The sequence below is a fragment of the Mustela nivalis genome, assembly GCF_964662115.1.
Source record: "Mustela nivalis genome assembly, chromosome: 4".
Classification (NCBI taxonomy): Eukaryota; Metazoa; Chordata; class Mammalia; order Carnivora; family Mustelidae; genus Mustela; species Mustela nivalis.
The window spans coordinates 11251348-11273389 of NC_139023.1; the positions used below are offsets into that span (position 1 = coordinate 11251348).

The 22042-nt window shown below is 37.7% G+C and overlaps 1 protein-coding gene across 1 annotated transcript; it reads right to left on the minus strand.

The window, feature by feature from the left end:
* Nucleotides 1–6523: 6523 nt before the first annotated feature.
* Nucleotides 6524–21080, minus strand: AMTN (amelotin). The gene is made up of 9 exons (XM_082728489.1): nucleotides 20995–21080; nucleotides 20822–20890; nucleotides 18749–18835; nucleotides 16052–16117; nucleotides 14839–14928; nucleotides 10970–11005; nucleotides 9657–9683; nucleotides 7497–7761; nucleotides 6524–6812 (listed from the first exon to the last, which is right to left on the minus strand). The coding sequence occupies exons 2-9, from the start codon at nucleotides 20873–20875 to the stop codon at nucleotides 6802–6804; spliced, it is 636 nt and encodes a 211-aa protein (XP_082584615.1). The 5' UTR covers nucleotides 20876–20890; nucleotides 20995–21080; the 3' UTR covers nucleotides 6524–6801.
* Between the last annotated feature and the right edge of the window lie 962 nt (nucleotides 21081–22042).

Genomic DNA, 22042 nt, shown 5'->3' on the forward strand with positions numbered 1-22042 from the left:
TTTATAAACATATATTTTTATCCCCAGGGGTACAGGTCTGTGAATCACCAGGTTTACACACTTCACAGCACTCACCAAAGCACATACCCTCCCCAATGTCCATAATCCCACCCCCTTCTCCCAAACCCCCTCCCCCCAGCAACCCTCAGTTTGTTTTGTGAGATTAAGAGTCACTTATGGTTTGTCTCCCTCCCAATCCCATCTTGTTTCATTTATTCTTCTCCTACCCACTTAAGCCTCCATGTTGCATCACCACTTCCTCATATCAGGGAGATCATATGATTGTTGTCTTTCTCTGCTTGACTTATTTCGCTAAGCATGATACGCTCTAGTTCCATCCATGTTGTTGCAAATGGCAAGATTTCATTTCTTTTGATGGCTGCATAGTATTCCATTGTGTATATATACCACATCTTCTTGATCCATTCATCTGTTGATGGACATCTAGGTTCTTTCCATAGTTTGGCTATTGTGGACATTGCTGCTATAAACATTCGGGTGCATGTGCCCCTTTGGATCACTACATTTGTATCTTTAGGGTAAATATCCAATAGTGCAATTGCTGGGTCATAGGGCAGTTCTATTTTCAACATTTTGAGGAACCTCCATGCTGTTTTCCAGAGTGGCTGCACCAGCTTGCATTCCCACCAACAGTGTAGGAGGGTTCCCCTTTCTCCACATCCTCGCCAGCATCTGTCATTTCCTGACTTGTTGATTTTAGCCATTCTGACTGGTGTGAGGTGATATCTCATTGTGGTTTTGATTTGTATTTCCCTGATGCCGAGTGATATGGAGCACTTTTTCATGTGTCTGTTGGCCATCTGGATGTCTTCTTTGCAGAAATGTCTGTTCATGTCCTCTGCCCATTTCTTGATTGGATTACTTGTTCTTTGGGTGTTGAGTTTGCTAAGTTCTTTATAGATTCTGGACACTAGTCCTTTATCTGATATGTCGTTTGCAAATATCTTCTCCCAGTCTGTCAGTTGTCTTTTGATTTTGTTAACTGTTTCCTTTGCTGTGCAAAAGCTTTTGATCTTGATGAAATCCCAATAGTTCATTTTTTCCCTTGCTTCCCTTGCCTTTTGCGTTGTTCCTAGGAAGATGTTGCTGCGGCAGAGGTTGAAGAGGTTGCTGCCCGTGTTCTCCTCAAGGATTTTGATGGATTCCTTTCGCACATTGAGGTCCTTCATCCATTTTGAGTCTATTTTTGTGTGTGGTGTAAGGAAATGGTCCAATTTCATTTTTCTGCATGTGGCTGTCCAATTTTCCCAGCACCACTTATTGAAGAGGCTGTCTTTTTTCCATTGGACATTCTTTCCTGCTTTGTCGAAGATTAGTTGACCATAGATTTGAGGGTCTATTTCTGGACTCTCTATTCTGTTCCATTGATCTATGTGTCTGTTTTTGTGGCAGTACCATGCTGTCTTGATGATGACAGCTTTATAATAGAGCTTGAAATCCGGAATTGTGATGCCACCAACGTTGGCTTTCTTTTTCAATATCCCTTTGGCTATTCGAGGTCTTTTCTGGTTCCATATAAATTTTAGGATTATTTGTTCCATTTCTTTGAAAAAGATGGATGGTACTTTGATAGGAATTGCATTAAGTGTGTAGATTGCTTTAGGTAGCATAGACATTTTCACAATATTTATTCTTCCAATGCAGGAGCATGGAACATTTTTCCATTTCTTTGTGTCTTCCTCAATTTCTTTCATGAGTACTTTATAGTTTTCTGAGTATAGATTCTGTGTCTCTTTGGTTAGGTTTATTCCTAGGTATCTTATGGTTTTGGATGCAATTGTAAATGGGATTGACTCCTTAATATCTCTTTCTTCTGTCTTGCTGTTGGTGTAGAGAAATGCAACTGATTTCTGTGCATTGATTTTATATCCTGACACTTTACTGAATTCCTGTATAAGTTCTAGCAGTTTTGGAGTGGAGTCTTTTGGGTTTTCCACATATAGTATCATATCATCTGCGAAGAGTGATAATTTGACTTCTTCTTTGCCGATTTGGATGCCTTTAATTTCCTTTAGTTGTCTGATTGCTGAGGCTAGGACCTCTAGTACTATGTTGAATAGCAGTGGTGATAATGGACATCCCTGCCGTGTTCCTGACCTTAGCGGAAAAGCTTTCAGTTTTTCTCCATTGAGAATGATATTTGCGGTGGGTTTTTCATAGATGGCTTTGATGATATTGAGGTATGTGCCCTCTATCCCTACACTTTGAAGAGTTTTGATCAGGAAGGGATGCTGTACTTTGTCAAATGCTTTTTCAGCATCTATTGAGAGTATCATATGGTTCCTGTTCTTTCTTTTATTGATGTGTTGTATCACATTGACTGATTTGTGGATGTTGAACCAACCTTGCAGCCCTGGAATAAATCCCACTTGGTCATGGTGAATAATCTTTTTAATGTACTGTTGAATCCTATTGGCTAGTATTTTGTTGAGTATTTTCGCATCTGTGTTCATCAAGGATATTGGTCTATAGCTCTCTTTTTTGGTGGGATCCTTGTCTGGTTTTGGGATCAAGGTGATGCTGGCTTCATAAAATGAGTTTGGAAGTTTTCCTTCCATTTCTATTTTTTGGAACAGTTTCAGGAGAATAGGAATTAGTTCTTCTTTAAATGTTTGATAGAATTCCCCCGGGAAGCCGTCTGGCCCTGGGCTTTTGTTTGTTTGGAGATTTTTAATGACTGTTTCAATCTCCTTACTGGTTATGGGTCTGTTGGGAGTTCCACTTTTAACCTGTGGCTCTTTCCTTAAATCTGGACTTGCACTATCCTATATGGTAGCCACTTACCACATGTGGTACTGAGCACTTGAAGTGTAACTATTTTAAACTGAGATGTAAATGGAAATACTCATCTGGTTATAAAGATTTAGAACCTCCCAGAAGAATCTAAAGTAGATAATTATTTTTTTGTATTTCATGTATGTCAAATTACAATATTTATATACATTGCATTAAATAAAATGTATTATCAAAATTAATTTCACCTACTTCTCTTTATGTCTTTTATGTGGCTTCTAGAAAATTTAAAATTACATATATGGCTCGTGTTGTATTTCTATTGGGTGTTATTTCTTTAGACTTTGGTATCCATCACATCAAGAGTAAATTAGAATTCAGTTTTCTAAAATATGTTGTACTTTCCACATAGAATTCCACATAGTACATATTATTTCCCCCTTCTTTGGGCTCTAAGTAGGATTTGTCAACTAGAACAAGATAGATATTATGATGACAATTTGCCTTTTAATAAGGAGATAAAGAGGATTAATGTAAAAATAACACAAAATACAGGGCAAAGAGCTTGTCTAGATCTGAGTAGAAGTGAGGTAGCAGATATGTATTTCTGATAGAGGTAATGAAGTTTAAGTTTAAGGTTTAGTGCTCTTCCCTTGTGTGGGTTCCTTCCAAGGCCCTAAGAGGATGCGAGTAATATGTTCAGAGGATCTTGTGTTTTGCAGCTCTTGAAACAGCAAGATGTTTTAACCACAACCAGTGAAAACATCAGACCCTCTCCACCTTGGCTTTCCTTTTGTCTTACTCTACCTTCTGTCAAATAGCACTGGGGTGATCACAGGCAATTTTGGGATCTGCCTAAGATAGGTTGATTTAGGGACACACTGAAATTAGGTTTAGCAGGGTGTACTTATGTGATTTGTGAATAATGAAATTGGTCTGGTTGTTTCATTTCAGAAATGGCTCTTGGGAATACTCCTCACCTCCCCCCTCAAATGTTGGGACACCAAAGTGAAAGGCAAGAGTTGGTATTGAAATATGAACTTGTCTTGTGGTGCTTGGAAGCACAAGTATGTGGTAACTGGAGAGGAGAAAGCTCTATATAATATTTAAAGCCAGAAGCTGGTCGGTGGAAACTTCTACCAATCAGACAGTAAAGTTGCAAGTGGAGGTTTCAGGTTTCATTGGTTTCTTGTTTAGAGGGAAGATCTCTTCTGCCAGGAATATATTCTATGTTGCAGTGCATACATTTACACATTTACTATGGGTTTTTTTCTCTTTTTTTGGTAGGAATAGAATGAAAGTGATTGTATCATAATGAATTTGTAAGACACAGACTGAAGCAAAACAATAAGAACAAGAAGGCTTCTGTCAGAAGTCACACACATGTGACTGATCACCATGTATTTTCAGTATATTTCCAGGAAGAAGTCTTTAAAAAATGGAAGTGTGGTGAGGATTCTTGGGGGTCCCTGACATAGTTTTGGTGTATCAGTGGATTAAACTACTCTTCTAATAATGTAAAGATCATATATTGCTTTCTCATTCTCATTTCTGAAGAGTATATGGTGGAATTTTCCAGCAGCTTGGGGTATTGTGATAGGTACAGATTGAATGCAGAAGCAAATATGAGAATCCTATCTTCTATTAAGTCAGACATGAGGGAGATTTCAAACATAAACCCATTTTTCTCACTAAATTTTGTTAACTAAATTAAGCATTCTCTTTGAATTTTATAAAACAGTATTTTTAATGTAAAAATGTGTTATTTGTATCAACATGCAATTTATTTATTACTGATATCTTTAAATGAATGAATAAACATTTTTAATTTTGCATTCTTAGTTTCTACCATCAAAAATGTTCTCAATGATGAATTACCTGATAATTCCATTAGGTCTTCATTTAATTTTGTTGAAAGCTGAGAACAAGAAACTACTGAGTTGTGGGGCGCCTGGGTGGCTCAGTGGGTTAAGCCGCTGCCTTCGGCTCAGGTCAGGACCTCAAGGTCCTGGGATCGAGTCCCACATCGGGCTCTCTGCTCAGCAGGAAGCCTGCTTCCCTTCCTCTCTCTCTGCCTGCTTCTCCATCTACTTGTGATTTCTCTCTGTCAAATAAATAAATAAAATCTTAAAAAAAAAATTTGAAAGAAACTACTGAGTTGCAAAGGTTATTTTCATTCTCAACACCAGCACTGATATTTGGAATTCTTCATTTGTTTTGTGTCTTGGAGATTTTCTATGACTAATTTTCCACAGTAAGATCTATGGTAGATGAGACATAGGGTTTTTGTTGTTGTTGTTGTTTTGTTTTGTTTTTTTGGTGGTGTTGGAAAAGAGGCTACATAAGGAGAAAAGGAAAAAGAGACATTCTTGGGCAAGGTCAGTCTTTGGAAAGTACATATATGGGGGTTAGGAATGGAGATTGGCCCTCAAAACCATCTGTTTGCCTCTAATTCTTGGAAAGTCTTCAGATTCCTTCAGGAGTAGCAGATTCCTCCAGGAAGACACCTGGGCTAGATGGTCTAGCTGGTAATCATACACCTAAACTAGTAATTAAAGCTCAGTGAGGAAGTATAGGAATGAAGGGTAGGGCTGGAGGGACAGGTAATTTCAGTTGGTTAGAAGGCTACTGAAAGTCAATAAAATGACTTTCGTTAGAGTTTGCAGAGCACTTGAAGGCATTATGTACTTCCGTAATTGTGTTAACTTATGGGACATTTATAAAAAGAGTTTTCGTTCTCATTTTATAGAGGAGAAAAATGAGGCTTAGAATTTTTTTTGATAAAGGGTCATCTAGGAAATCTTATTTTTTAAAAATTTTTGTTTATTTGACAGAGAGATAGAGAATGAGCACAAGAAGGGGGGAACAGGGAGAAGCAGGCTTCCTGCTTGGCTCAGGACTCAATCCTAAGACCCTAGGATCCCGACCTGAGCCGAAGACAGATGCCTAACCAACTGAGCCGCCCAGGCACCCCTAGGAAAACTTTCGATAGCACTTTTAATTAGTAGTACATGACATTAATGAAAAAATATTTTGGAAAATTGAATTCTGATTTACTCTCATTTGGCCTTGAAAATCTTGACAATTCATGAATGTACCATTCAGATTCTGCAAATCTGAAACACTGTGGCTAACAAATGTTTAACCATTAGGAAATCTTTACCTGAGAAACTTAACATGGAATATGTTTTGTGGGTGTATATTTGGATTTGTTCCATACTGGGGGGGGCTGATTCAAGTATAGGGAGGAAAGTAATTAAACCTATCCATGTCTTTCCTTGGTGAGAGTTCTACTAGAGTTGTGTCAGACCCTTCCACTCCCTCCCACTCTGAGTGAACTGCAACTGTCTGAGTGATAAACTTCAATAAGATTAAATTCTACTTTTTAGATACATGGAGCAAGAGAATCACCTTCGTGTTTATTTCACGTCATTTCTCAGTTTTAGATATACCCAAATCAAGCATTACATGCCCAAATCACCAATTCTGTATATAAGCCACCTGAGGCCAGGCCGTATGATTTATAATTCCTTGTTTCTACTTCCTGTCTTAGATGTGCTTATAGAAAATTAAAGTTTATGTGAGAGAGTGGGTAATTTGTTTGTTTTGAAGAAATCAGAAATTCTCCGTACATTGCTGAATATCCACTCCATGACTGACCTGCTCCCTACTCTAGAGTAGGTCCTCTGTCTGCAGCAGGATCTAAGTGTCTTTGGGGAATGTCATTTCTGCAAGGGTCTGCCGTTCTATCCCCAAAGAAGAGAAAGGGTCAGTTTCAAAATATGTTTAATATGTCTATCTTCCAGGTCCAAGGTGGCATAATGTTACATTTCAAAGGTAAATTTATCCTTTTAATTATTTTTTTCAGAAGTCGTTCATCTCTAGGAAGAGTATGTTTTCTGAACTGTCAAGAACGTTAGGTAAAAACTAAGAGTTTCTTCTCGTACTCTCTAGTGTGTCTCCGTCTTTTCCATGATATGATCAGTGAGGAAGATTCTCATGTATCACCACATGTGAGGAGGCTTCGTTGAAGAAACTTGAAACAGCTTACTGAATTCCTGGAATAAAATATAACATTTTAAAAAAGCAGGTTAAAGTATATTGGATTTAAACATTTTTACTTGAGTCCAAATTTCTTTCCTAAGAGCAAGAATATCAACATCTAATCATTCTTTTGTTATTTCCAAGGACATTTGATTCTAGACATCCCTGCATGTTAAATGATTATCTCTGCTTTTTGGTGCTTAAGGAGCTTAGTTTTGTAACATTTCTTAAGTCCCATCTCAAGAGAATGGCACATGTGTTCCCCTACTGTGCTAACTCCCATCTACGACCAGTGGCTGCTTGCAGCACTGTGTTAAGAAGGTTTAGGCTCATCCATGATCAGTGACTGGACAAGAATATAATGATTGATTAACTGTATCTGCTGTGGGTTTGCATATATTTGGGAGTCAGAAGAAGATGAGGAAAGAAGAGAACAGTCCTTTTTCAAAGACGTCTCGATCCAACCTAAGACAGAAAATATGTTATGCCAGCAATTAAGTGTCTCCTTTCTGGGTTGGTACAGTAGGATTGGTGGCCCAGTAAAAATATTCCCTCACATCGCAGGGATCAATTGTTGAGTGTTAAGTAAAGGAAATCCTTGATTTTATTAGGATCTGTATTGGGCAAAGCAAGACAAAGAACTGTTTCCACACTGTGGGTGACCTTCCTGAGGTATTTTCCTGGCTCAGAGAATTTACCATTTGGAGACCCAGTGGTGGTTTCCTGGGTGGTGTGTATGCCCTTTTGGATGCCTGCAGGAGCGGTCACTCCAAAGTCATCGTCTGTGTCGCTGGGAGTTGTGGAAAAGCCCTCTGCAGTTCCCTGGATGGCAGGGTTCACTCCGGCTTGCCCTGCAGGAAGGATTCCATTCTGGGCATCTGGATTAGCTGGACTGGTAGGCAGGATGGATCCTGGGAACAGTGGCTGAAAAAGGAGTCCTGCGAAGATTTTTGGGGCCACCGGCTGGAAGGAGGAAAAGAAAAGGCAAACAAAGTCAAAAAGACACGTTTTAATGCTGGTCAACTAGCCTTTTCTTTTTTGAGGGCAGCAAGTTGGGACAGGAATGGTACGATGGAAAGGATAGTCTGAGGAAAAATAATAAAGATTGGGAATTTTTCAGAAGAAATGCCTCTCTCTCCTGAGCAAGCCTGATGCTGGTTTCATGACTACAATTCGATGCTGTATTTTATTTCTCTCAGAAAGGGTAAGTCACAATCATGGGAGAAGGAATAATGATACCCCGATGTGGGGCTCGATCCCAGGACCCTGAGATCATGACCTGAGCTGAAGGCAGAGACTTAAACCCACTGAGCCACCCAGGGGCCCCAGATATCTGCATTTTTTTAAATCAGTACCCTGAGTTGTCTCGATTTGGTGGTCCAAGATTAAAATTTGGGAAACACTGTCTTGGATTACCAGGTACTATAGCCAGAATTAGACTTATGCCAGAGAGAGACAAGTTGGAATATAGATGTTTTCAAGCAGGGGGTCAGGGCATTTATAGATTTGAAATAAAGAAGGTGGTAATGCCCATCATTAAAAAATAAGACACAAAAAATAAACTATAAATTACTGAGTGTATTTTATGTGGTAAGGGTAAATACTATTTCGTGAAATGTGTGTGTGTGTGTGTGTGTGTGTGTGTGTGTGTTAGCTGCATGAAAAATAACTGTTACTGTGGGTTTTACTTAAAAAAAATTTGATGGTTATTAAGGAGGGCACGTATTGCATGGAGCACTGGGTGTGGTGCATAAACAATGAATCTTGGAAAACTGAAAAAATAAAATTGAAAAAAAAAAGTTTGAGAACCACTGGTACAGCAGATAGAAAAATGACTTTTGATCTGAATCTACTATTTCTTGACCTTGGGACCTAAGTAGCTTAAGTTCTCTGAGCCTCAGTTTTATTATCTATAAATTTGGGTTAAAAATCTGTGGTTTGTGGGGTGTCTGGCAGATTCAGATTGTAGAGCATGCAGCTCTTCATCTTGAAGTCATGAGTTCAAGCCCTACGTTGGGCATAGTTTACTTTAAAAAAAATCTATAGTTTGTAATTTGGTGAGGCAATGTATATAAAAGATCTACCAAGGTGCCTGTTACACAAAATTGGCTAAATAAGTGGTAGATGTGGGCATTCATGTACCATTGTTGCAAAACAATCCCATTGCTTGATTTTATTTGTGAACAATCTAGCAAATCTCTACCTTTTTCACAATAGAAAGATTTAAAAACAAATCTGTCTTCCCAGATATTGCCTTGACTCTTAACTTCATTGTCATGTTTAGGTACCACAGTAATTCAAGTCATTTTTTTCCTAAAAATGACTTATGGGACAATGTATAGAAGTATCTGATAATGGTAAGATGAGTCTTATTTAGTTCAGTCCTCTAGTTATTCATGTGTGCAGGAAAAGCTCATCCATCACTATAGGATGCTCGCAAAAGAACATATTTTCCTATAAAAATAAAAAAAATTAAGCCAAGAAAATTAATCTCTCCTGCAATAAATACCAATATGTATATTATTCTACATTGTATGCTTTTTAATAACTTATAATCCTAGATTTTAATCATTAACAGTTAAAAAATATGCATTGAATTTCTGGACAGAACTGAATTTAATATCAATATATAGGAAAAAGGGCTAAGTCAAATTAATGGAAAAGTAGCTGTAGAAGGAGAGTGAAATCCTCAGCTAGACAAAGGTATCTTACTGCAAAGATCTATAAAAAAGGTTCAGTTTATAGTAGGCATCAGGTTTAGGGGTTGTGGCTAAAAGAAACTGTGCGGGGACAGAAAGCAAGACTGTGATTGCAGTGAGAAGAATTTGAAATGCCAGTAATTAATTTTATTTTTTTACCAATTCTTCTGAGCTTATGATAGCACCCTAAAAGGAAAAAATACACAAGTTATTAGACAAATTTTAATATTTTTGAAGCAAGATATGTATAACATAATTTAAAAACTTAAAATACTTGTAAAATTTGTAAAGGGACATTTTCAATTTTTTGACAATTTTTTAATTGCCTTATGACTGTTTCCCATAATTCAGGTCAGCATATGATATTGGACTGCTAATACCTAATATCTGAGTGATGTGAAATCTTCTGTATTTAAAAGTTATACACTTTTCTATTGTTAAGTAATACATGCACATTGGAGGGAACTTGGAGAATACAGAAAGCAACAAAGAAAAAGTACCATCCCATCTTACAGAGTTTGATGGATTTTCCTCCGGATGTTTGTCACACTTTTTTTTTTTTTTACATAATGGAAGCTATTTATGTAACTTATATAGGTCATATAATTTGGGTCTTAGTTTTTCTTTTAATAATATACCCACAATCATTTAATGGTAGCAATTACAAATTCAAGTACTATTTGAATGTTCTCAAAATATTTGCTTTTACTTTTGCACAACCTGCTCAATCATTTTCCTTTTGTTTAAATTTAAGTGGCACTGGATTTTTTTTTTTCTACTACAGATATTATGTTGAGAGATGTATTCGTATATAGACCTTTGCTGTATTTCAGATTATTTCACCGAGATGTGTTCCCAGCTGTGGAATTAAGAATTGATATGAACTTTATATCTGACTCTGCTTTCAGAAGTAAAAGCTACCATCCGATGCAGGTCATATATGATCTTGACCCTTGGCAATTTTGTCAATGATATCAAGTATTACCTTTCATAAAAGCAAACAGGGAGAGAGGAAAATGTTTGTATCATTTTTAGGGACAAGATACATAGTTAATAAATAGATTTGAGGTTAAAAAAGAAATCCCCCAAATCATCAATCATTAGATCAGTCCCATTAACTTATTTTTTTATTATCTGTATGCTTTGAAGGACTGACTGGTTTACCCGTGACATTTACTAACTGTGATTGTAACTGAATAACTCTATCTCCACCTACTCACCTTCAAAGTAGAAATAAAAATATTATCTTCAAAAGTTGTTTTGAATACAGAGATAATATGTAACAAATAATAAAATACCTAGAATAGTGCTTGGTGCTTAGTAAATGTTCAGTAAGAGCTAGCTCATTATTATGAGTTCACACAATGCAAAGTAAATAGAAAACTTGGCAATTATCTGGTAAATTGAGGGAGGATGACATATTTCACACTAAGATGATTTAAAATAAAAGTCACATCACAAAATAATCTTACATGGGCTCCAAGGTGTGCTACAATAACTGGTAACATCTGAAAAAGAGTGAAAAATTCAATTAAAATATATCCAAAGGTAAGTTCTAGCAGATGACACAGATACTGAGATTTTCTTAAAAGTATGCGATATTCACAGAAGAAGTATTTGTCACCAATGTATCAGCTATAGTCATAAATAGAAACCCATAGAGTTGCTTGGGAATTGGAACTCAACCAATTTGTAAAAAGCAGGTTTAGACCCAGAGAGATTTAGAAACTAGTACAAGGAAACACATTCAGGAGGTAGAAGTTACGGAATAGGATGGGCAAAAAATAATTTTGGTCTCAAGCTACCTCCAAACTGAAAGTTATTACAAGTAATAATGACAGTAAAAGACATGTTAAAAATGGATTTTTAAAATACAAAGATTTATCAAAGCATATATCTGTAGTTTCATAATGATTACTTGGATATTTTGCTGCTAAAATAGAGAACTGGTAGAAAATTATGGATGATAGTCTATCATCTTGATACTGGCAGAGTTCTTAGAACTAAATGAGAAATACTTTACTGGTCACCGAGAACCACTTAAATGTTATGAAGTTTTAGTTGAAAAGGTTTGGGTGAGGTGTTGGCATGCTGTAGTACTCGAAGAACTAACTTAGAGTTTGTCCAAGTGAACTCGTGTTTTAAAGTTTATTTTTATTTCAATAGACATTCTCCTAGTGCCATGAAAGTCATCTAAATGGGAATTCTAACACTAACCAATGCAAAAGATGTGAAAGTCTTAAGAAACAGACTCTTAGTTTTGCTATTTCCCAGGACAGTTTGTTTAGTAATACCCAGAATGCCAAAAGGCACATACATTTAAGTATATACATTTAAGAACAAAGCAGTCCATCAGATCTTTGGCTACCGACAATAAAAAAAGCCAACCAGTCTTCAGAATGGTGACTGGAAAGTCGGTTGAAGGGAAGGGGCACAGAGGATTTGGAAAAAACCATAATTGAGATTTGTTCTTTAAAGCCCATTTCAAAGGAACAAAAAGATACAAATAGGAAACCACAAATGTATCAATAAAAAGTGGGATAAAAGATAATTTAGTTGCTCACCGATACAACAATAAGGAGAAAAATTTTTTATTAGTTTTTGGTAGAGATATCGTTTAAAGTAAAAATAGCTAACGCCGAGTGTTTACTGTGTGGTACGTACTGTTTTAAGTGTTTTATGTTTATTTGCTCATTTAATCCTTGGAACAACCCTAGAGGTAGATTCTACTTTAATCCCTATTTTAAATCATGAGGAAAATGAGCCACGGAGTGGTGAGTCACTTGACCACACACAGTAACTAGAGAGCTGGGATTTGACCAGAGTTTTGTCGTTCTAGAGTTTACCCTTAACCACATTGGCCTTGCTTTGATAAGTGAGAGCTGTGGACGGGTGCCCAGGTTTCTGACAAGGAAGTAGGCCACTCTGCATAGGGAGACACAGGATTGGAGGGCTGGGACTGCACAGGAGGCCGAGGAGGTGCTAGCATATGCTGGAGAGACTGAAGAATCCCTACTGAGAATGGGGACTGATTGACGTTAGTGCACACTAATACCAGACTCTCTCTGCTCTACCTCAGTGACATCTGCAGGGCCTACTAATGCCTTGGACTCCAGTGGATATTCTTTTTTTTTTTTTAAAAAGATTTTTATCTATTTATTTGAGGGTGAGAGAGAGGGAGCATGAGTGGGGTGAGAGGTTGAGGGAGAAGCAGACTCTTCAATGAGCAGGGAGCTCGAAGTGGGGAACCCAGGACTCTGGGCTCATGACCTGAGCCACAGACAGATGCTTAACCCACTGAGCCACCCAGGCGCCCCGCCAGTGGGTAGTCTTCGGTGAATATGAAATGAACTAAATTGGGCTTCAAGGTTAGAGCAGGGCAACAACTGAAGCTGAACCTGGGGAGGTAGCATGTGGATTATTCAGGATCATGTGTTAAAGAGTCGCATTTTATTTGCCTGTATCTCTAGTCTTTTTCAGAGGATTACTTTTATTATTAAGATCTAAATAAGCAACAAATACTTGGAGTAAAGACTCTAATATATCTCTAAGAAATACGCACTGGTTGATAGACAAGTAAGTATACATCTCAATATTTTTTAAAAAATGTAAAAATTAGTTACGTCACAGGATTTCCCAACTATGAAATAAATGAAGCAGTGGAGAGTTTCTTGTGTTGTTATTTTGGACAAATGAAAGTGCAGAGAAAAGCATTAGTTACATATGATATAGGATTTAAATTGAGCAGCTTCAAATTGTTTGTCAATTAAACTCAGCTTTGATTATAATTACTAATTAATGCAAGCTTACTCTTATGAAGACCTGGAGGTGTCCTTTGTGGTAGGACAATGGTAAGAATGTATTCATTCATTGCTGTATTCATGTTTCATAATTTTGAAATGTGTTTTTAAAATCTTATAATTTTGTATGTCTTTGGACCCACAAATACTGTTTCTAAGAACTGGTCCTAAGGAAATAATCATTGATATGCTCAAAGACTTATTTGAAGGATGTTCACTGTAATATTATTTACAGAAGCAAAAATTTTGATGAAAAAACCCCAATTTTTGCAACACGGTGGAATACTAAGCAATCAATAAAAACAATTTTGTAAGTGAATATTTCAAAGTACAAAGACCATTCAAAATACATTAAGTGAAAAAATTAGATTATAGGACATTAGACATAGTAAGATCATATTTCATTTAAAAAATATACTTACATGTGTAGCAAAAGGACTGTAAGGTCATACCCTAGAATGCTGACCATGTTTAGTGCTGGCTGGTAGGGTTATGGGTGAATTTTATTTTTCTTTTTGCTTTTCTACATTTTCTTAATTTTCTATAATTAACACACAGTACACGTAATACAGAAATAGCTTCTAAAAAAATTAGACCATTTTGTGGGAATGATAGGGGCTGAGTTCATGCATTAGAATAAGTGATCTACAAACAACTTAGTCTAGCTCTAAAGAGATCATTGTGTTTTTCTCCGAGCCATTAAGCTATTTAGAGAAGCTTCAATGCTGAAACTTGGGCTTTGTCTGTAGTTAAGAGGCAACACTTATGATAGGAGTGATGCTATATGCATTTCATTAAAATCCTAATGGGAGAGGGTTTTTCAGGGTTTTTCTGGAAAGCAAGTGATGATGGGAGGGGAGAAGGAACTAGAGACTTGCTGGGGAACTGAGAGGAGGCACGAATCCAGAGCATAGAAAAGGAGATAAGGTTTGCTGGAAATAAACTTTATCCACCTCTCAATTGTTTCTTTGGGATGATTCTGGCCACCCAGAAAGTCTTTTATAGAAAACAGCAAGGTAGAAAAGATTCCTGCTGCCTCTCGATTTCCCTCCTTATATTCTTTACCTTTTAATTTTCCCCAGCACCTCACATTTTCCCGTTACCTGTTACAAACGTATTTTAGGGAAGTTATGAGGGGGCAGGCTGTTTTCTCCGTGAATTTTCATCAAGGGCTAAATTACGAAAGATGTTCTATGTTCAGCTGAACATTCCTCTGTAAATTTCTGGGCAAAACCTTTTTCTAAGATTTATTTATTTATTTGAGAGAGAGAGAGAGAGAGAAGGGGGAGTGGCAGAGGGAAAGGGAGAGAGAGATCCCCAGCAGACTCCCCTCTGAGCATGGAGTCAGATGCAGGGGTCCATCCCAGAACCCCCAAAACATGACCTGAGCAGAAAACAAGAGTCTGATGCTCAACCCATTTGGGTGCCCCTCTGTGTAAGAAATTTTAAGAACCTTAAAAAATTTCTTTCCTTCCCTTTTAGGCTTCTACTTGATAGAAAATGCTCCCCAGTGTTGAACTGAACTCCCGTCTTGAACTTACTTGGGATTGCAGCTGCTGTTGTGTGTTCAGTCCCCCCAGGCTCAGGGGGAGGGTCTGGGTACCAGGTGGCATCCCTGCAGCAGGATTTAGCTGTCGGGCAAAGAACAAGATTGTCAATATGTTGTTCCATGTTGAACATTCGAGAAACTAAAATGTATTTATTAAACGTAAAATACGCTTAAAGGGAGGATTTGCTATGCAAGTATTTACATTTACTATGCACACCCCAAAATAGTATGTGATATACTATTGCACTAGGAATTAGGTGTGGAGATGAAGTTCGGGGACTTATTTCGTCTACTAGTATGACCATAAGGTCCAGGACTAACATTTCCCATATGAACCCATTCTCTTGAGGATTACTTGGATGATTTTATTCTCATTTTCCACTTTTGGCTACAATAACTATGGTTCCTGAGATTTTTCTGATAGCTTTCTTATAAAGAAATTAATTTCTTCATAGGCCTCCCCATAAAAATGGTGAGGGTCACATTGAAATATCTAGTCTAAATACAGTCTAGTATCATGCATAAATCTCACCACCTTATCCAGGAAAGGTATTTATTATGTTTCTTTTCCCAAATAGAGTAAATTATACAGATAGTCCACGAGAAGAATGAAGATCTTTCTTACCCCTTCGAGTTTGCTCTTGTTGGGGTGATGATAGTGGTCATAGGTTTTGTGTGGGTGTGTGGACATTTTAGGGACAGTGAGGAAAATATGTTGGAAGAATGTGCAGAGGAGCCAGAAGAAGAGGTAAGAAGAACTAAAGCAGTTAAAGACATGAGAATTCGATTCATTTCCTTAGAAGCACTTCTGCTAAGAAAAACTTTTTTTTTAAAAAGATTTTATTTATTTTATTTGACAGACAGAGATCACAAGGAGGCAGAGAGACAGGCAGCGAGAGAGAGGAGGAAGCAGGCTCCCTGCTGAGCAGAGAGCCCGATGCGGGGCTGGATCCCAGGACCCTGGGATCATGACCTGAGCTGAAGGCAGAGGCTTTAACCCACTAAGCCATACAGGCGCCCCTAAGAAAAACTTTTTATGATGTACTGGATAGCACCCCATGCTCTGACTTTTCTGTGTTCTCTTTCAACTTATCTACAATACGTGTGTGTGTGTGTGTGTGTGTGTGTGTGTGTATTTGCGGATACACTCAAATTAGGTATTGTATTTAACAGTGGATATTAAAATGATATAAAAGAGTACTTACCAGCTGCAGATCTGACCCCAGTGTGAACAACTGCGTCAGTGGTATCAGACTTAAAGAGGGGAGTACCTGTAGGGGCGTTGAAATTGATGTGAGACCAGAGCTTGTCTGTTTCCACCATGCTGTCAGTGGCAGATATCCTTGTGTCTATACTCCCAATACAGGTGGATTTAGGATGAAGGTAAATGGAAGTAAATTTGGGGCCTCTCACCAGCTTTGCCTCCCCTTCTGTGGCCCCCAGTGTCACCCTAGCAATGTGTTGAGTTTAAAAATGTGTAATTGGTTCTTATTTCTTATCTCAGAGTAATTATTCACAATGAGATACCACCTCACACCTGTCAGAAGAGCTAAAAATAACAAGTTAGAAACAAGAGATATTGGTGAGGATGTGGAGAAATGGGAATTTTTCTTACACTGTTGGTGGGAATGCAAATGGTACAGCCACCCTGGAAAACAGCACGGAGGTTCCTCAAAAAGTTGAAAATAGAGCGACCCTATGACCCAGCAATTGCACTACTGGGTATTTACCCTAAAGATATAAACATAGTCATTCGATGGGGCACGTGCGTCTGAATGTTTATAGTAACAATGTCCACAATAGCCAAAGTATGGAAAGAGATGTCCATCAACAGAAAAATGGATAAGGAAGACGTGGCACATATATATATATTTATATTTATATGTATATATATATGATATATATATGAATACTACATATATATACTACTAAATTTAGTATATATAGATACTAAATACTACATATATATATATATATCATATATATGAATACTACTCAGCCATCAAAAATTGAAATCTTACCATTTGTAACAGTATGTATGGAACTAGAGGGTATTATGTTAAATGAAATGAGAGAAAGACAGAGACCATATAGCTTCACTCGTATGTGTAATTTAAAAAACAAAACAGATGAACACAGGGAAAGGGAGGGGAAAATAAAATAAGATGAAATCAAAGAGGGAGACTCTTAACTTTAAGAAACAAGCTGAGGGTTGCTGGAGGGGCGGTGGGTGGGAGTGATGAGGGAGCAGGAGGCTGGCTGAAGACAAAGCAAAAGCTGGCGCCTTGCACCCCCCTCTCCATCCTCTCCCCCTCAGTCATATGTGTAGCATTCCTCAGGCAGCCTGACTGTCATGAACAATAAGCAAATAGTTAACTTGCTGGGATCACAATCCTGCAAGACAGGAGTCTCCCTTGGCTTACAAATGTCCTAAATCTCACTAAAAAAGAAGATTGATAGCAAGATTATGACATCCCACCAAAAATTCTCCCAACTATCTTGATGTAAATGGCTGGCCTAAAGATGACATTGATCAAGCCACAAGGGCAAGGCCTCTGGTATCCTGGCACCCTGTAGGCCCTCTTTAGCATATGAAAACTCTGTTGAAACCTCCCTTCCCTTCACCTTCCCCCAACCACAGGGTACATAACCTGCCTTCTCTCCCAACCCAGGGCAGCAGCTCTTCCTGCCCTCGGGTCCTGTCCCCGTGCTTTAATAAACCACCATTTTGCACCAAAGATGTCTCAAGAATTCTTTCTTGGTCATCGGCTCCGGACCTCAGCCCACCGAACCCCACCTAGGTTCTAGAACTTCATCAGGAGGACGGGGTCGTTGGGTGACGGCCATAAAGGACGGCACTTGGGGTGATGAGCAGCGGCTGTTGTATGCAACTGCTGAGTCACTAAACTCTACCTCTGAAACTAATAATGCATTAAATGGTAACCAACTGATTTAAAATAAAATGAACTAAAGATAAACTATATACTTTAGTACTTAATTTTACATATCTAATTCTGTCTTCCCTTTCTTTCTTTTTTTTTTTTAAAGATTTTATTTATTTATTTGACAGAGAGAAATCACAAGTAGATGGAGAGGCAGGCTGAGCAGAGAGCCCGATGTGGGACTCGATCCTAAGACCCTGAGATCATGACCTGAGCCGAAGGCAGCAGCTTAACCCACTGAGCCACCCAGACGCCCCTGTCTTCCCTTTCTTAAACAGCATCCTCAAATTGTATAAGCTTCAGTCAGGTTCCTTAAGGAATGGGACGGAGTCCTGTCTTGAGTGCTCCCTAATGTCCACAAACTAAAAGAGAGAACTTTAGACTTTGGTGTTGTACTATTTCATAAAGTCTAGATGTAGTCTAGATGTAGGTAAGGAGGGATCCTTTAGAGCAGAGCAAGTGTTGGAGTTGTAAGAAGGGGTAGCCAAGAGATAATACAGTTTTCCAAAGTTCTTACATAAACAAATTTTACAACATTAGCTCATAGGTAACAATGGAATTTAAGAAAATTACAAGGAAATCCGGTTAGTTTTCTAGAGCTATCTTAATCCCTGCCAGCTCTGGCAGACAGACCACATACAATTATGTCCCAGTATTGCAAGGGCATTGATGACCAAGCTTTGTCATTAGGTGTCGCTCTTGCTTTTCAGGTTTTACTGTTGGTTGCTACACCAAATTCTTATTGAGACAAAAAGAAAAAGAATGAAGATGCTTCGCTTTTTCTGCTCAAAATTTTCAAAAAAATGTGTTGGTTCTTTTTGGTGGTTGTTGTTCCCAGGAGAAAGTCTTTTTCTCTTGTTCAGCCATGAGACTGTGTGTAAATCTTGATTTTAAATTCACTATTCCTACCATGCTTCCTTTGTCGGTCTGCAAATGTTCCCCACGGTGTAGGACTCTCACCTGATTTGGCTGCTGCTGGTTTAGAAGTGTTGCCTGGTGTGGAGCCGGTTTTGTTGGAGGAAGTCCCAAAACAGGGTTAAGCTGCGTCTGTAATAACAAATATTAGATCAGGCAGTGATGGGTCTGAGGTTTTGTATCCATTTATTTCCAGATGTAACAAGATGTCCCAAATGCAGAAATGTCTGCCTTTAGGCTCTGTGTGTTTCTGAATTTAACTCCCTGGGATGTTTCGTGTATGGCAGGAGATGAATTGTAGAGTGGAAAAATGCCAGAGCAGAGGGTAGTGTGGGGAAGGACGTAGGGTGGCGTTGGGCACATGGACCTCAGATAGGAGTTCCTAGGCTTCTTTCTCTTTTCTGTAACTGCCTCCCTCCTTTTTCAGGACATGGAATACATCAGCTGCACCTTAGCTCTGTAAACTTTTGCTTTTCCCCCATGCCTGAAGGTACAGTGCCATAACTTTCCTTCCTAGTTCTGCCTTGTGCCTGACAAGTCATTTCCGGTAATGGAAATTCAATCTCCTTCCTGGCCAGGGTATTTTCTTAGTGTACTAAGAATAACTGAACTCTAGGGGTGAAATTGTCCTTGACATCGATATTAGCTATCTAATCATCATTGATTCGTTTTTTATGCCTTCATAATTCAATAAATTCATTTACAAATAATAAAAAATACCTTGTCCATGTGTTCTGAGTTTTCATTTGATAAATATCACTACTACATCTTGTAGACATGTCAATGTTACACCCCATATATCCTCCTCCACTAACTTTCTGGCTGCTCTCACATCATTGGCTATTAGCAGTCTGCATTAACCTGCAAACCACTCCTTCGTCAACCCTGAATGATGGTTGGGCACCTGGAAAGTTGTATTTTTCTTGAGTTTTCACAAATTGTATGGCAATTTAAATACACTAGTGACACCTTATTTAGAGGAACCATTGAGTAAATTTGTTTGAAGTGAGAAATCACATTTTACAAAAGAATTACTAATTTGCTTTGTTTTAAAATCAATTTTTGCAGACAACGTCTTTAAAGGAGGACATAAGTGTATTTGGAGCGAAATAAGAAGGACAGTGGTTCTATCCTATCCCCATAAGATCACCTTGTTCCTTTTCATAGAACTAATCATACTTATAATTTATAATTTAATGTTTCTTTAAAATAGTCTTTATTTGTATCTATAGTCCTTGCAAACACCATGAAGGATCATGTCTTTTTCTTCCCTGCTCACCATTGTATTTTCAGCACGAGTACAGTATCTGGTACGTCGAGATTTCATTAAGAATTTGTTGATTGTATGGGTGACTATAGATGTGTCAAGGGAGTTCAACTAAGAATGGTCTCTTTTTGTTCTTCTATTTCATAGAAAATTCCTTCTAATTTTTTCTGTATGTCAAATATCATCTCAGGTGGCCAAAGGGAAGTCTGCTTAGAGATGTAAACCACCCACATCTATGTCTATAAAATATTGGAGGACAATTGGAGGACGTATTCAAACACTAGTACTCCTTTCTTTCAAATACCTGTTACATGTGAACATTTTTCAATGTCCTAAGGAAAAAAGTTGGCCACTTTGTAATATCGTCTCACTTTTGTACACTTTGATCAGTTTTTTAGGGTTTATATAGTCACACAATTTGGTAACCTTTTTAGGCTTTATAAGTCTACATGTTTCATGCTTCCAATTAGGAAAGTCATAAAATGTAGTTTACCTCTTCAGTCATGAGAAAATAACTGGTTGGAAGAAAATCTTCATTTTGGAGAATGAAATAATTATCCTCTTTAAGTAGATACAATGTAAGACATTTTCTGGTTTCTACCCCACTGTTCTGCCAAAATAATTGATATTCTATTACATTAGAGTGGGTGCTTTTAAAAAATCCAAGTATGTTAAAATATGCAGACACTTTATTAATTTGTAATTTTTCGCGTTGGAAAATAGAAACAGAAAACTGAGGGGATGGGTCACAGGACAGAGCAGTGTTGATGGAGTACTGGGAGAAAGCTTGGTCTACAAGCAGAGGGTGCTACCAAGGCTACTTGGTAATAAAATAAACATATCGCACTTACCGGTAATGACTGAGTTGACCCTAGAAGATAAAGTAGCAGAATCATAGTCTTCATGTTTCAAAAGGATACCTATAATAACAAAATAGTATCACTCTTTCACTCTATTTTTTCCCCCTGTTCAGAGAAGACATTTTTTAAAAAACTCTATTTGAAATAGGAGCAATTAATGTTACCTTTCTCTCCACTTGGCAAAAGGTGTGATAATATTCAAAGTCCTGTTGATTGCTCCAGTGTCTGTGGTGGATAATTTTACCCTTGGATGAGTTGTAAGTTTGTAGGGGAATTTAAACTCAATTCCAGGAGGCTGGCAACTGAGAGGCCAATCAGGACTTGGCTTCTGTGAAATCATTTGGTTTCTTTCATTTCCCAACACTTCATTAGGTGAGTTATTAGCTGCAGACAACATATTACCCAATGTCTACCATTTGAATAGAGGGTATTTCAGGAAGACATACTTTGTGCAATTAAGAAAAGTGCAGACAATAAAAAAAAAATTACAATCCTCTTTTACCTCCTCTTTCCCAAATGACTTCCCAGATGTACCTGTTTTGTCATGTTTCTATGAGCATACAAATCAGACATCAGAATGTTCAGCTTTGTGCATAGTTAAAAAAATTAGGCCTGTTATGTATTGCTTAGCAACTTTATTTATTTGACAAATAATGGATAACTGCATGTGTTAGTACATACAGCTTTATTTCATTTATTTAATGGTTTTATTATATTACATAACATTTCTTCTTGATGGACATTTCATCCATTTTCATTGTATTTTATAATGATAAAAATGGAACAATGGACATCGTTTTAAAACTTGTCTCACAGATGTGGGGGTATTTCTGTAGGTTTTATTCCTAGAACTGCAGAATTCAAGGATATCTGTTTTAAGTTTCAATAGATAAGGCTGAATTGCCATCCAGAAATGTTGAATGTATGCTTTATTTTAAACAAAGAAAAAGATACTTAAACTTGAGCAGATGCTCACTGAGGTCTGTTTCACAACAAAAGAATAACTAAGTGCTCACCATAGGTTTTCAGGGCCCCAGGCTGCACCAGGAGTTTTTGAGATTTGCTACTTCTTTAATGATGTTCTTAATGGACCTTGGTTGGGTCTATTCAACAACTTCTGAGTACAAATCAATGATGAATTTATGTCATGCCAGGATTTCATGTGGAAGGCCACCATAGCTTTGGCTTGTTTTAAGGGCCAGAAAGTCTATC

Bases quoted from the DNA above. Each gene is read 5' to 3' on its own strand.
- AMTN (XM_082728489.1), bottom strand. From the start codon at position 20,875: ATGAAGACTATGATTCTGCTACTTTATCTTCTAGGGTCAACTCAGTCA. The intron at 14,929-16,051 runs GTAAGTACTCTT...TTTGCCCGACAG, and splicing joins TGGGGTCAGATCTGCAGCTG to CTAAATCCTGCTGCAGGGAT. The intron at 9,684-10,969 runs GTAAGATTATTT...TTTTCCTTTTAG, and splicing joins TAGCACACCTTGGAGCCCAT to GGTGCTATCATAAGCTCAGA.